The sequence below is a fragment of the Strix uralensis genome, chromosome 3, assembly GCF_047716275.1.
Source record: "Strix uralensis isolate ZFMK-TIS-50842 chromosome 3, bStrUra1, whole genome shotgun sequence".
Classification (NCBI taxonomy): domain Eukaryota; kingdom Metazoa; phylum Chordata; class Aves; order Strigiformes; family Strigidae; genus Strix; species Strix uralensis.
This window is the reverse complement of record NC_133974.1, coordinates 21,408,425-21,424,594: the sequence shown is the minus strand read 5'-3', so window position 1 is coordinate 21,424,594 and position 16,170 is coordinate 21,408,425. Positions and strand designations below refer to the sequence as shown.

The 16,170-nt window shown below is 39.6% G+C and overlaps 1 protein-coding gene across 1 annotated transcript in view; it reads left to right on the top strand.

Annotated features, from left to right (window-relative positions):
- The window catches only part of SNTG2 (syntrophin gamma 2), a 293,650-nt gene that overhangs the window by 225,248 nt on the left and 52,232 nt on the right, over positions 1–16,170 (top strand). Inside the window, exon 11 of the mRNA XM_074864709.1 lies at positions 7,954–7,992. Within this exon, the coding sequence (XP_074720810.1) occupies positions 7,954–7,992 (39 nt within the window). The remainder of the gene's footprint in view (positions 1–7,953; positions 7,993–16,170) is intronic.

Genomic DNA, 16,170 nt, shown 5'->3' with positions numbered 1-16,170 from the left:
CATAGGGAAGTCTGCTGCCTCCCTGGGGCCCGGGTAAAGGACCTCATGGTAAAACTGCTCACTCTAGTGAGACCTAAGGACTCTCTTGGTTTTTCAGGTGGGTAGTGATGATATTAACACAAGAAATCCAAAATCAATAAAGAGAGATTTCAGGGCCTTGGGGACACTGGTTAAGGGGTTGGGGGCACAAACAGTGTTCTCCTCCGTCCCTTCAGTTGATTACAGGAGAAGTCAACAGATGAACAGATGAAGTTGTGGCTCCGAGACTGGCATTACATTTTACTGGTAAAAGGATGTTGGGGCAGGAGTTAGCTGGGCTCATCGAGAGAGCTTTAAACTAGATTTAAAGGGGGAAGGGGGCAAAACTGGAACTCCCAGATGTAAAAAACCCAGGGACGATTACCAGAGTTTGTGGGATGGCATGTGACTGACAACCCTCAACCCTGCCATCTCTGGAGGCAAGGGATGGAGACATGCAGCACAACAAAGATGTAAGGGATATGGATGGATCCGTAATGGTGGTAACACCTGTGAAAGGTCAGGCTGGAATTAGGACCTCTAAATGCAAAAAGGTGCTGGGGACGTCAGCCCATCTGCAGTGCATCTATACCAATGCACACAGCATGGGTAACATACAGGAGGAGCTTGAAGCCATGATGAAACAAGAAAATTATGATGTTGTGGCTATCACAGAGACATGGTGGGATGTCTGCCATGACTGGAGTGTGCCAGTTGATGGCTACAAACTCTTTAGGAGGGATAGACAAGGAAGGAGAGGTGGTGGGGTGGCGCTGTAAGAGACTGTTATGATTGCTTTGAGCACAAGTGTAGTGAAGACAGGGTGCAGTGTCTTTGCGTTAGAATCAGGGGAAGGCCAACAGGGCAGATGTTGTAGTAGGAGTCTACTATAGGCCACCCACCCAGGACAGAGAGATGGATGAAATATTCTGTAGGTACTTAGGAGAAATCTCACGATCGCTTGCCCTTGTTCTTGTAGGAGACTTTAACTTCCCAGACATCTGCTGGAAATACAACACAGCAGAGCGGGACCAGTCCCGGAGATTACTGGAATGTGTGGGAGATAACTTCCTGACTCAGCTGGTGAGAGAACTGACCAGAGAAGGTGCCCTGCTGGATCTCCTCTTTGTGAACAGAGAAGGACTGGTGGATGATGGGGCGGTTGGAGGCCAACTAGTGCACAGTGATCATGAAATAATAGAGTCTCTATTCTTAGAGAGGCCAGGAGAGGGGGCAGCAGAACTGACATCCTGGAAGTCCAAAGAGCTGACTTTGTCTTGTTTACACAACTGCTTGACAGAATCCCTTGGGAGATGGTCCTGAAGGATCAGGAAGGCTGTGCACTCTTTAAGAAGGAAGTCTTAATGGCACAGGAGCAGGCGGTCCCCAGGTGCTGTAAGAGAAGCTGGCACCAGAGAAGACCACCCTGGCTAAACAGGGAGCTTTGGCTGCAACTCAGGTAGAAAAGGAGAGTTTACAGCCTTTGGAAGAAGGGGCTAGTGACTCACAGTGATTACAAAGAGGCTGTGAGGCTATGCAGGGTGGAAATCAGGAGGTCTAAAGCCCAGCCAGAAATTAATCTGGCTTCATCAATCAAGGATAACAATAAATGTTTCTATAAGTATGTGAGCAGCAAAAGAAAGACCAGGGAGAGCCTCCATCCCCTGCTAGATGCAGGAGGAAACATGGCAACGAGTGATGAGGAAAAGGCTGAGGTGCTTTATGCCTTCTTTGCCTCAGTCTTTAATAGCAAGACTAGTTGTATTGAGGGAATCCAGCCTCCTCAGCCAGAAGACAAACACTGGGAGAACGACCCCCCCCACAATCGAGGAGCAGATAGTCAGTGACCTGCTGCATCACATAGACATACACAAGTCTGTGGGACCGGATGGGATACACCCGAGGGTGCTGAAGGAGCTGGCTGGGGTGCTCGCCAAGCCGCTTTCCATCACTTGCCAGCAGTCTGGCTGACCGGGGAGGTCCCAACAGATTGGAAATTGGCCAATGTGACACCCATCTATAAGAAGGGTTGGAAGGATGATCCAGGAAATTACAGGCCTGTCAGCTTGACTTCAGTGCCCAGGAAGCTGATGAAGAGCTCATCCTGAGTACCATCATAACAACACATGCGGGACAACCAGATGATCAGGCCCAGTCAGCATGGGTTTATGAAAGGCAGGTCCTGCTTGACAAACCTGATCTCCTTCTACAACAGGGTGACCCGTTTATTGGATGAGGGAAAGGCTATGGATGTTGTCTACCTTGACATTAGTAAGACCTTTGACACCGTTTCCCACAGCATTCTCCTGGCAAAACTGGCTGCTCGTGGCTTGGATGATCGCACGCTTTGCTGGGTAAAAAACTGGCTGGATGGCCGGGCCCAAAGAGTGGTGGTGAATGGAGTTAAATCCAGTTGGCGGCCGGTCACGAGTGGTGTCCCCCAGGGCTCGGTTTTGGTCCACTCCTGTTTAACATCTTTATTGATGATCTAGACGAGGGGACCGAGTGCACCCTCAGTAAGTTTGCAGATGACACCAAGTTGGGTGGGAGTGTTGATCTGCTCGAGGGTCGGGAGGCTCTGCAGAGAGATCTGGACAGGCTGGAGCGATGGGCTAAGGCCAACTGTATGAGCTTCAATAAGGCCAAATGCCGGGTGCTGCACTTGGGCCACAACAACCCCCAGCAGCGCTACAGGCTTGGGGAGGAGTGGCTGGAGAGCTGCCAGTCAGAGAGGGACCTGGGGGTGTGGATTGACAGCCGGCTGAACATGAGCCAGCAGTGTGCCCAGCTGGCCAAGAAGGCCAATGGCATCCTGGCTTGTATCAGAAATAGCGTGGCCAGCAGGGACAGGGAAGGGATCTTACCCCTGGACTCAGCACTGGTGAGGCTGCACCTCGATTCCTGTGTTCAGTTTTGGGCCCCTCACTACAAAGGACACTGAATTACTTGAGCGTGTCCAGAGAAGGGCAACAAAACTGGTGAAGGGTCTGGAGCACATGTCGTACGAGGAGCGGCTGAGGGAACTGGGGTTGTTTAGTCTGGAGAAGAGGAGGCTGAGGGGAGACCTCATCGCCCTCTACAACTACCTGAAATGAGGTTGCAGAGAGCTGGGGATGAGTCTCTTTAACCAAGTAACGAGCGATAGGACAAGAGGGAATGGCCTCAAGTTGCACCAGGGAAGGTTTAGACTGGATATTAGGAAGCATTTCTTTACAGAACGGGTTGTTAGGTGTTGGAATGGGCTGCCCAGGGCAGTGGTGGAGTCCCCATCCCTGGAGGTGTTTAAGAGTAGAGTCGACATAGTGCTGAGGGATATGGTGTAGTTGGGAACTGTCAGTGTTAGGTTAATGGTTGGACTAGATGATCTTCGAGGTCTTTTCCAACCTAGATGATTCTGTGTTTCTGTGATAGCACTGAAAATTAATGTAGTCATAATCAGTAGAAGCACCTAAAGATAATGCTGCCAGTTCATTTACACTATAGAAGCTTGTTTCTTATATTTATGTAACTTTCTCTAGATGTTTTGGTTTTTTTCTCCAGTATATTCCAATGGTGTTATATTTTTAAAAAATATTCCGAAATAAATGAGTAGTTCATAAGCAGGTAAGAGAATGACTTAAGATGCAGTTGTTCCAATTTAAACATTATTTATGGCTTTTATGAATCATTCCAGCAGTTTCACTGGAGGATGGTAGAAACTTAAAATTTGGCTTCAACACAGGGCTATCTATCTGGATCATATCTATATTTTTGTCAGATTTTTTAATTGTGTATGTCATAGTGTGTAAATCTTTTCTTTTATGCCTTTACCTACACGTATATCTAAGTGATACTCCTTATCGTAGTGGAGTGAAATTTCTCTTTGAATAGGGAGAGACTTATGTAATATGAGCTGTGAACATGCATATAAAAAAAGAAAGAGTTTTGAGAAGGTCTTGCTTTCTTTACACAGCAAAATGTGGGGTACATGTCGATGGAAACAAAATCCTTGTGTGTAGGAAGCAGTATACAAATTTGACTTCCCCAATGATTATACAAACAATTCTATTCCCAGGGTGAAAACACATGATAATATTTTTTTACTGCTGCTTTTTTTGTTTTGTTTTTAAACTCCAAAATTTCCATTTAAAAGTACCACAGTTCAAACCATTGAGATTGTAAAGAGAAGTCAGTAAGGGTAGGAATCACATTACCTAAATTTAGCCAAGCAGCAAGCAGTCATCTAGGATCCTCTTATAGCCAGGAAAAAAAAAAATAGATGCCTGTTGAGATCCTTCTCTCTCTCTGCTGTCTGGAAAGAGAATATAGGTATATTAGATGTATAACTCTTCCCTTTTTTGGCTTGCCAGATTTAAGTGAGATGAATCCCACTCTGGGAGGTATTTAGATTTAGGTATATTGTTCTGAATCACTTCATCCCCATTCTGTTCCTGCCCTCTATGTATTCTTTTAGAACAGAGTATAGGAATTACAATTGCTTAATAGTTCCTTTTCCAAGTTGCCTGCAGTCTTTGCGCTTCCAGGTTTTTGCTTTTAGTTTCCTTTCTGTCTCCAACTCCAATTGCTGCACTGCTGTGCTGAAAGCTCACACAATGCCAGCAAGGTGTATCATATCCCCGTTGTATTCCTGTCTCTCTGCACCAGCTGTGGAGGCCTGTAGAGAACATGTGGTGCCAGGTGAAGTGAAAAGTGCATACTTCTCTCTCCTCAGGCCCATGACATAGGGACATAATGTGATACAGAAGGATATCTTTCCTCTCCCCACAGTTATGTCAGGGCTGCAGCCATCCCTGCTTTGAATGCGGAATGAGCTAAGGCTGTGCAGTGAATAGTTGTGGAGTTCAAAGCATTCTTCCCTATTGCCCTTACAAATGGGAAGCTAGACTGTTTAAAAGGATGCTCTTCATGATACTCTGCCCTTATTCTGCAGAAAACCTGCATGGCCTGTCTCACACACATTTTTCCAGGCACATCTGAACACAATAAAATAAAAAGTAGGATAACAGAATTAATCATATAGGGAGCTTAAGTAGTTTGACTGAACCGAAGAGGAGTGTTAAAAGAGACAGGATCCCTCCTAGCCCTGTTTATTTGCACTGGTTTATGCTGTAGTAATCTTATTATTCAGCATGTCTTTGGCCACCTGCAAGGAAATTTTTCTGTGTGTATAACATGGCTTCTGTATAGTTACTTTGTATATGTATTTGTATCTGAAGCACTGGAGAAAGGTTGGAGCTGAATATGGGCAGGTTGTGATGACATTCCTACTGACGTTAAAGTATTCCAGATACCTTTTCATTATGTCCTGCAGAACAGTTCAGGATTAAGCCTATTACCAAATCAGACTGATGAGGTCTGCTTCCTTCTGCAACACTGGGCATGTCACCAATTTGTTTTATCCAAGTTACAGAGTGGGGTTCTTGAGTTCCCACTGGTTTGTTACTGTTGGAGCCCTGAGAGCACCAAGAAGCTCTGCCACCTCTTCCCCCTGCCGTAGTGCTCCAGGCCAGCTCTGACATGGTGCAACCATGCAGCCTGGGGTCAGGCTGCTGCAGGCAGAGCTGTGTGTGAGAGCTGCCCCCTTGCTGGGGATCCCCTGCTCTGCTTGGCAGCTGTATGTCAACTCTGTCCTCATCATCGGTCCTCATCTGTGCTATGGTGCAGGTGCCAGTGTCTGCAGGCTGTGACCCGCCTCTGTTGTGGTGGTCCCTGTTCCTCCTCTGGGGTGGCAGGGTGGTGGTAGGGAGCATGGCAGGGACCCTCAAGGGTCTGGCAGGCTCTCCCAGCACTCTACCCAAGGTGACAGCCAGGCCTGGGACATGCCCCAGACTCCCAGCAGGTCTGGCCACCTCATCCTCAGAGCCTCAATCACTCCCAGCTGTCTGACCCAGTGGCACACCTGCCCCATTTGACCATGCAATTCAATTCAAATGGGCTGCAAAAGTGAGCATCTGGGGGAGAAGGAGCTCTGATAGCCCATGATGGGTTAGGACTGACTAGTGAGCTCCTGCAGCCCTGACCTTTGGTATCACCCTGTGTCTGTATAGTCAAGTGTCCTGCTGCCATCCTGTACTCCTCCACATTGCATTTTGTCCTAGGGTCATTTTGTTTATGGTCATAGGTAATTCACTCTATGCAGAATAATGACTTGGTTTTGCCATCTATTAGCTACAGGGGTGTGTGTGTGTGTGTGTGTGTGTATACACTTTATATACTTTATATGTCTATGCCTGTAGTTTTTATATATGTATATATCATTACATCCCACACCTGTAATTTTCTAAAGCCAAGTAGGCAATAGTCTCATGGTCATTAGATGTTTATGTTATGGCTAAACAAGCTGTAATACAGCTCCAGACAGTCCAAGGCAAACCCTGACACACCCTGAGGCCTGTGTCATTAGCGTAACACAATGCCTGTTGGCCTCTTTCAAGTGTACTGGGTCTGGCCGGGATGGAGTTAACTTTCTTCATAGCAGCCATATGTGTATGTTGTATTTGTGGCTAAAATGATGCTATTAACACAGCAGTGTTTTGACTGTTGCTGAACAATGCTTGCACAGCATCAAGGCTTTGACTTTTTGTCACTCTGACAGACCCCACTCTGCCCCGAGATAGGCAAGGAATTTAGAAGGGACAGAGCTGGGACAGCTGACCCGAATTGGCCAAAGAGATATTCCATGCCATTTAACATTGTGCTCAAGAATAGAAGTGACGTAGCAGACAAAGACTGTGGGGGTTTGTCTTACAAGGTGGCTGTTGCTTGGAGACTGGTTGGGCATCAGTCTGCTTGTGGGAGGTAGTGAATGACTGCCTTTATATCACTTGTGATTTTTCCTGTTTCCTTCACTTATTAAGCTCTCTTTATCTTGACCCACATGTTTTCTTGCTTTTGCTCTTCCTATTCTCTCACCCTTCCTGCTGGAAGGGGAAAGGGAGTGAGCAGCTGTGTGAGTGCTCAGCTGCTGGCCAGAGTCAACCCACCACAACAGACAATGGCATCACCATATTTACATGGCCGCAGACGTGCTCTGCTTCCAAAGGTTATCCACAGGTTTGTTCTTACAAATCTGGTGTGGCCAGGATACAAGCAATAGCCCTGGATTTCTTCTGCTCTTTTCCTGTGGCAGATGTAGTTTTCCCTGTGCATAGGTGTAGCTTTTGTTCTTCTATCACAAGCCTTTCATTTGTTATAAAACAGGCTTTTTGACAACAAGATCCTTTGGAAGTATTCATCAACTGTAGGACAGTTTGCAGCTTATACCTTTGCGTATAGAGGAGTCTATCTTTCCAGTCTAATCTTTTTCTGTCTAGATTCTGTAACATTACTACACTTACTAATATTGCACTTTAAAGAAGTGCTTCACTTTAAAGAAGGAAATATCTATCAGCATTTGCCCACCACTCATCTGTGCAAAGTATGACTGCCAAAGAAAAGCCAAAATCAACAAAACTCTTCATTATCTGAGCAGAGAGGAAAAAGAAAGTTATGAAGAGTAAACTAAAAGGAAAGCCTAAACAATATCCCCTTCTTTAAACATGTCTTACACTCTGTGGCCTTCATTTCACAAGTACTTAATCACATGCCTCATTTATAGACCTGCTTAAGCAATTGTTTAACTGAGACCTATGTGAAATGTCAACAGTACAGTATAATATTTTTACTCAGAGTGGCAAAGTTAAATTCATAAATGCAAACCTTTATGACGGATTTAATGAAAACTGATAAAAGTCTTCCTGTCTTTTGAGTCCTTGATTTTGTAAATTTAGTGTAATAGTAAAAATCTAGTATTTAAGCACTGAATTATTTAATTTCTTACAATTATAATTTGGAAGTATTAATCCAGTATTCAATAACTAAGTCAATGCTAATTGCATCACAGAAACTCTTCAGCATATTAATAACTCTGTGCATTCTTCCGTCTCTCTTTCATAGATGAAAATGGCAAATAAATGCTGTTCTCCCTCAGATCAGGTAAGACTTTCATTATATTACCCAATTTGTAAAATTCTTGTCATTGTGTTAAGTTGCAAAATTTATAGAGCTTACATACACATACATTTAGTCAGTTCTAAAACGGTAAAACCAAGTTTTCTGTGGTTTGAAGTTCTGAAATGACCTGCTTAATAGAGCAGATTCTTACTAATCCACAGTAATTAATAGAATCCTCGACTGTAGACCTAAAAAGTTAATTAGGTGGAGCCATGAAATAAATGGGAGGGGGACAGTGGAATTCACAACCAGGTCTTGGAAAGCATAGTGTATGTTTGCATGCAATATTGGAGCAGTGAGTCTGACAAGTTAACTCTGTATTTACATCACATACGGTATACAGATAGCCAAGAAATGTATTACAGATCCAGTCTGTTTTGCATGTGTCATGCCGGGCAGACTACATTTGCCATGGTTTGTGTGGGACTTTCGGAGCTCAGGAGCCTGATGAGATATTTCTTCTGCTCCAACTAGCCAAATGTCCTGAAGACCCAGATGAATTTACTGCATTGGGAAGTATTCTTACTTCTTGTAGCGTTGCAAAGAGTTTTTTCATTTACTTTGTAAAATATAATTTTTCAGGCTAATTCTGTAAATCTGGGAAATACTTTGGAGGCTGTATTGTAGAACCAATGAGTTTCACTTACGTGTGCTTTCATTGCATCAATCTGGCATTGAATCATTACTTAGGAACAGAAAGCCCAATCCCTGCTGTTTTTAAAAATGCGGGGTTTGTAGATTATGAAAGTGAGAATTAGGCAACGTGCCTTTTATGGTGTTTTACTGCAGAAATTTATTATGGAATTTTATCATGGAAGTCAAAGACTGACTCAAAAAATTCTACATATTGGGATCAAATATTTATTAGTTTGACATCTCATATATTCTTTCATATGTCACCATTTCATCATCGTATTTGTAAAATGTACTTGGACATTTATAGACTCTTCTAGAAGTTATTAAAAAAATTTTAACCATTGACGTTTTCTTACATGGGAAACTGTTTTCTTATATTTGGGTCAGTACTTTGAAAAAAAATATACCTCAGAAACCACTACAGACTAATTCTATGTACAGTAGAAAATCAAATTGCTCCCAAAACTAAAACAAATATCTATTCTGTATAAGAAAGGAGCATTTAATTACTCTCTTTGCCATGGTTTTTAATTATTAATTAAACTGATATGAACAACGGGTGATTATGAAAGCCAGGGGAAAAGGTACTGAACTTGGATATCTTTTGCTGTATGAACTCTCTACTACAAGTACTTTAGTAATTATTCAAAGTTTCTTCATATCATTTTGGGCACACATAATGGGTTTAGTTGAAAAAAGGAAGACGTATCCTTCGTCAATTTTTAAAAAATATTGGGGGCAGTTATACAAGCTATCACTACCTTATTTGATTTCTTAAATAAATGGTCTATCTCCATAAACTGTCTAGATAGTCAGTGCAGAAAATTATTCACACTTTAAATCATCCTTTACAGGAGCTTCTTCTTCTTTCTTAACTATACTGAGGTCCTAAGAGTAGCCTCTTAGCATAACATCTGAAGTAGGTGCCTAAAGTCACACTTTTTCCATTCCAAATATGAAAAGAAGGGAAGATACGATTAGGACCTTAATTTCAGGAGTTGAAAATTTAAGGTGGGACTGTCAGCAACAAACATGGGATTGTTCTCTGCCAAAAAGTGAGAAAAAACAAAGTTTATAATGAATTTGGGCAGATCAACTAAATAAAACTAGAAAACATAAAAACATTAAAGGAGCAAATGTGAAAAATTCAGACTTTAAAATGTCCTGTGAAAATTTGATTTAAAAGCAACCAAAATGTGAAGCTCTCATAACTATATCACAAAGGAATAAAATAAAACTTGGCAATGATAACTGAAAACAGAAGAGGTCTTGGTCTGCCCTAGATTAATGGAGCTTATTAATGTCAGTTACATAATGTTTGTACAAACCTGAATAGCTCTTGTTAGTACAATTGATTTAAAATTTAGAGAAAGGATAAACTTAGGTCACTTGAGGAGCTGCCTTGAAGTAAAATTTGTGATAGCTTCAAATTTATCTTTGCTTTTGAATATGGACATTCCCAAAGAATTAAACAAGTCCTTAGATTTTCATTACTGTATCGCGTGTGATAAGTTTTCTTCATTGCCTTTAAGTCCAACTTAATCTTTCATAAAGGGACAAGGTTGAATCAGGATAGGTTTCGTTCAGATTCTGTTTTTCATAGGTCATTAACAAACTGGGATTCAGGGTCAAGAACCTAAAAAAAATTACTTTGCTAAACCTGTCTTTCTTCCTTGTCTTTCATATTGGTCCTGACTGGTTTTACTGGAAAATGAATCTCCAGAACATGATGAATTCTGTGGGCATATAACTAAAGAAAATTGGAAAGTGAAAGGACAAAGATACTTGTTTCCAGGTCTAAACCAGCTGTATTTATGGGTCTCTTTGCCAAAAGAAAATCTCAAACAAAGAGTTTGGACTTTGCCCTGTGCCTATGATCCAGTGTCATAAGGAGGTAGGAGGAAAGGTAGTAATAGTTGTAGTTAGTATGAATATATTTGTACTGTTAAAATAAACAGTACCGAGTCATGAAGCTAATTGGCATGGTCTGGCTACTTCCACGCTTTTAAATTCTCCTCTCCCACCAAAGACGCATGTCCGCATTTAAACTGCCTATTGTAAATTATTCTCACCAATGCTTAAATCCCAGTCTGTCCCTGGGAATTGTTTGGAGAGTTCTAGTTATCCCAGGACATGTCATGCCAGTTAGTCCATGTCAAGGACTACAATGTTTTAACAAATATACAGGGATTACACGAATTTGAATGGTATTAAATAAGTACCACTGCTGAAGCTCTGGCTCTAAGTATATATGAACCTGTGTAGATGACAAAGCACACAGCATCTACACGGTGCTTTTAGAGCATATTGGTGCTCCACAGGGAGAGAGGGGGATTGAGCCAGTTTGTACATTATTTTATTGAGTGTGGAGGATGTTTACAGCAACATTTCTCCAAATATTATAACTTTTGATTCTGCTTGATATAATTTATTACAGTGCTCTAGAGACTTGAAAGCACTTGATTCTGTGTTATCAGTAGGCAGTTAGATTTGGGACTCAATTTTCAAAAATGCACACACTGCCGGATTGCTCTATATTTTTTATGAAACAGTAAATTAGGCAATTCTCTCTCTGTACAGAAAAAACTCCTTGTAAGGTTTTGTATTTTGTTTGCTGGGTGTTTTATTATGTTTTTAAGACTAATATGATCCTTTCCTGTCCTCCGCTAAAACCATACAGTTTCTTCTCAGTAGAAATAGGAAAATATTGATCAGATATTAATTAAGACTATGTATCTTTTTTCTTGTGATGCTGTAAAACAGATTTTCACTGCTTCCTAGGATGTCTCTTCCCTTGTTTATTTTGATCTTTTGCAGTGACCTCCTCCAGAGGATATCATACAGAAAATGAAATCTAGAGACAAGGATTGTAAAAGCATAGCATGTGATAGTACCAGGAAGGCCAGGACACAGACTGAGATTAAACCATCAAGGGATAGATGGGTAACAAAAAATTACCCTCTAAGTGCATTAATAGCAAGAAGACAAAGAAAAATGTTAGTCTTCTACTCAGCATATCAGAGGTCAGCCTTCACTAAAAAGGTCAACTGCAAAAGATGGTTATTCCAAATATGCTAGGAAAAAACAGTAAAATCTCAGATTACAATACAAAGGGCGGTTTTGGTGGTACGTATGCTTTTAATGCCTGGTGGTATTTGAAAAACCAGTCAAAGTAGTCTCAGAGCTATTATCAAGATATTTCAGGGAATTTGTGTCTGCCAGGTGACATATCAAAAGATTAGGAAAGGGCAAACATCATGTCTGTTAATGGAAAAAGAAAGCAACGTTGAAGAATTAGAGACTAGTCAATTTGACTTCAATCTCTAGAAAGAAATTTGAAATAAACAAACAAAACATTTTTATGCAGCTGCAACTTAACAAATGGATGACCACCCTGAAGGATTCATCAAGAATAAATAGCGACAACCAATCTAGAGAGGGAGGTATGAAAAAAATATTCAGGAATGATAATTTTGTGCTCAGACAATAACGTGAAAAGAAGCAAGGAATGGTGCCACACAAGCTACATATTCTTGTTCATAGATTTTTACTCCATTTATGGACTGAATAAGCTTTCTTCACTCTTCCAGTCTAAGGCCAAAATCATTTGAGTCTTTAATGGATAGGGCAAAAAAAGTCTTAAATTGTGGTTACAGCATAAGAGATTCATGTTTAACATGAGGAATAAAGTGCTAAAACAGACTGAGAGAAATTATGAAGTCTCCATTACTGGAGATCCTTAGGATATTAAGGAAGCATTTTTTAGAAACAAAATAGGTATCATGGGTACTGCATTTTGGAAAGGGTAATGTACTAAATTTCTCAGAAGTCTCTTTTCCACTCTGTTTTTGATAATTATGTGATCCTAATTCTAAACGAGGAACTTCTCAAATATGGAGAGTTTTCCCATTGTTCCTCATAGCAGAACTGCTGCCCCAGGTATGCCATGAACATGTTTGCTTGGCTTCATCCTGCAGAATAAAAAAAACCCTGCACATACTCTTGTAAGATCAGTTTATCTTTTTTTTTTTTTTTTCATTTTCTCAAAACCGGAGATAAATGTTTTAAAAATATATAGCAATAAAATCACTTTATCCTAATTGTTAGTCTGGAAAAGTTTGATTCTTGCAGACTATAATTTTACAAATGACAGCTGTAGAAAGGGAGCAGGACTAAATTCCTTTAAGCATAAAGAGACCATGTAGAGATAGAATTGAGATCTTCCTTGGTAATTGTGTTAACTTTATTTATATGGGAGGTCAGTTATGCAGTTCCTAATGAAATTCTCTTGGTCTGCTTCAGAGATTTTTTTCTGGGACATCAGGTCTTCCACTGAAAAAACTTACTCTAGCAGAATAAATACCACTTCAAAGCACTTAAACTCTTTAACCTCTAGTCAGTCAGTTAATATGTAGTGCTTCTGTGAGGCACTATTACTACTGTACTGATTTTGAAGATAAGCAAGCTGAAAAAAAACCAAAACTCAACAAACAAAAAAAGTCAAGAGATTTGCCAAACTCAACAAAACAAATCTATACATAATAGAATTCTTAAAACTGTGGTTTCATTTCTGAACATATTTCATGAAATCTCACTATGCTATATAAAACAAATACATTCACAGTATGTTCATGGTATTTGTATGTCCTCTTTTTTTGTGTAAACAAAACAGTTCTTATTTGATTACTCTTTGAAGTTGTAAGACATTAAGACATTGGACTTTAGAAACACTAGAGTGTGTCAAACAAAGGAAACCTATTCCTATTTAAGGAAAAATATACAAAAGGGTATATTTCAGCAGTGTTTCTTACTCTAATATGTTGGTCACATCTTCCAGAGGTCAGCTGGGTCTATGGCATCTCTGGCAGTGAGTGGCACAAGGCAATTCTGTCTTCAGTGAAGAATCATCGTCTCTGATTAAGCTGTCTTCTTGAGCTTCCCTTAACTGTTAGAATATTAAATATATATATATATATAAACAACTCTTCTTTATTCTCTTTGTATATTTCTGCCTTGTGGATTGTGAAAAAGATTTTAGAGTATATAATTTTCTGCACAGGCATCTGCTCTTCACAGCTTTTAGAACCCATTGCTTTTCCATTCAGTATTACAGAACTGTGATTTCACTGAATTACTACTATGAGATCAGTCCTTCTTTAGGGTTATTCTCCAATTAAAATTATGTTAACACATCTTTAAGCAGGATTATCATTTTATTGATGGGGGATAACATGTAGAAACAAACTGAGATTGAATTTTCAGACTGAGTTTTCTTCTTTGAGGACTCTTGCAACAGCTATAGTAAACAGCTGTAGTTTGAAGTTTTATTTTTTCATTTTGCCAGACTGCAGAAGAAACAATTTAAGTCTTTATTTGGTGAGGAGGAGAACAGCTTATTACATGTATTCTATTGTTGTGTAATATTGCTAAAAATTAGACATGCAGGACAAAAAAAAATGTGATGGACCTGAGTTTTCCACTTTTATTTAGCTTGGTTAGTTCCTGCTGCACAAACAGTGCTACTGATTTAGTATAATATAACAATGCATAACCAGTAAAGCAACTTACTGGTACCTGTCTTCAAGAGTGACTTTTGTGGTTTGGATCCTAACATGAACAAAACAGCTATAGTGAGAAAAGGTGAATAATACCAGCCCAAATTTTCCCAGCCTCCTTGTTAAAACAAGCAAACAAAGAGGAGAAACAGTTATCACTACCCAAAAGGACTCATAATCCAAATTTTGCACAGGTAGCCAATTCCTGGGAAGATACACGAATTCAGATACATACCTGTCTTCATAGATCCCTTCCAGTTAGTACAGACGTGTTGCTATTTGTGGCATTCAAACTGTGCCCAGCTTGGACTTACAAATTTCATTCTTGAGCTGAAGCACATATAACACTTAAGTAACATAATTTCTAAGTTCCTCTGTAGCTTCATCTCTAAAACATTATGTTTTTAATAGTAGCCATTCAGACATAAATGAAAGCAATTGATGTACAATGGAAACCATTAATGTAATGCATCAAAACTTCTAGAATTGGAGATTTTCTTTTCAGTTAATCATTATGTATGTGAAAGGACTTTTTTTTTCTCCAATATCTGTACTTTTCAAAACATGCAATCTACCACTTGCTTTGGAAAAGACAAAAAAAAATTACTTTAACTACCTCAAGATGTACTTCTCTATGCTTTCTTAACTTTGTATTGTTCCATTGTGCTTCATGATGTGACACTGGTTCTTAACTTGCAGGCCAAGCTGGCATATGTTGTAGATTCTTGTCCCACTTTAATTACATAAGTGTACCCATCTGTTCTGATATGTCATACATCAGAGATCTACTTGATTTTCTTTCTTCATTTCCCTCTGGAGTGTTTTGCATCATTTACTTTTCATATCTATCTAACAAAAAGTACTATATACAAAATGTACTGATTGCTTTATTAAATGTAACACATGTTTAGTTTCCAGTCATTGCAGCACCTAGATGCTTTATTGCTGTAGGAAAACAATAAATGCAAATAAGAACTTCCATTTATCTGCTATGATTGGATTACATTTTGTTAGTGACTTATTTTATCTCCTCATAATGAGTGCCATTGCTCATTTTGTTCCTACAGGAACTTCTGCAAAGTGTATTAGAACATGTTAGAAACTTAATAATACATTGATGATGTATGGGTAATTTTCCAGATGTATGGGTAATTTTCCACACAGTTTCAAATAGCAGTCTCAAATTGATTATGCAGTATGAGAGTAAAGTGGGGAAAGCAATGCTGAGAATGGGACACTTCGTCCTGTTATGCTTTATGGGCACTTCTAAAAACTTCAAATGGCAGGTTTCAATCCAAATAACAGAACAGTTTTTATCCCTGGACTAATATTCCCACCCATGTACAGAAACCAAATTAAAATCTCAGTAGCCTACTATGAACCACAAACAATTTGTTACTGAGTACAACACTTGCTTCTGTTCCATATAGACTTTTGCTAAACTGAGTAATTATTCCTTCTCCATTTCTATGGTCTAAATCACGATTAAATAAACCAGTCAATAAGAAAGATGTGAGTAAAGAAAGTAAAAATATATTAGATTGCTTAATATCTCTATAAAAAGATACATAATTATATTATTTTTTAAATATATGCATAAGTTAAACACTGAGTCTGATAAAGGAAAATATTCTATTTTCCTTCTTTATTTTTTTAAGGACTTTGTGTCTTTATAGGCAAGTATACATTTGGAATCCTCTTTTCTTTATGTTTTTTCCTCCCAAATATTTTTTCATTGATTTTCCCCTCTTGATATACTTGTATAGTGTCCTTCCTTTTGTTCTTTTCAGTTTAATTTTATATGTTCTCATGTTTCTTTATTTTTGGTCTTACTAAATTGGCATCTTTCTCGTCCTAAATGTCTTTTGCTTTGTCTTTTCCTTTTTTCTTCCATATTCATTAGCACTTACTTTTTAGCTTGACATTCTGTTATTACCAACCCATGCAAATGACCGTAATGCAGTTCTAA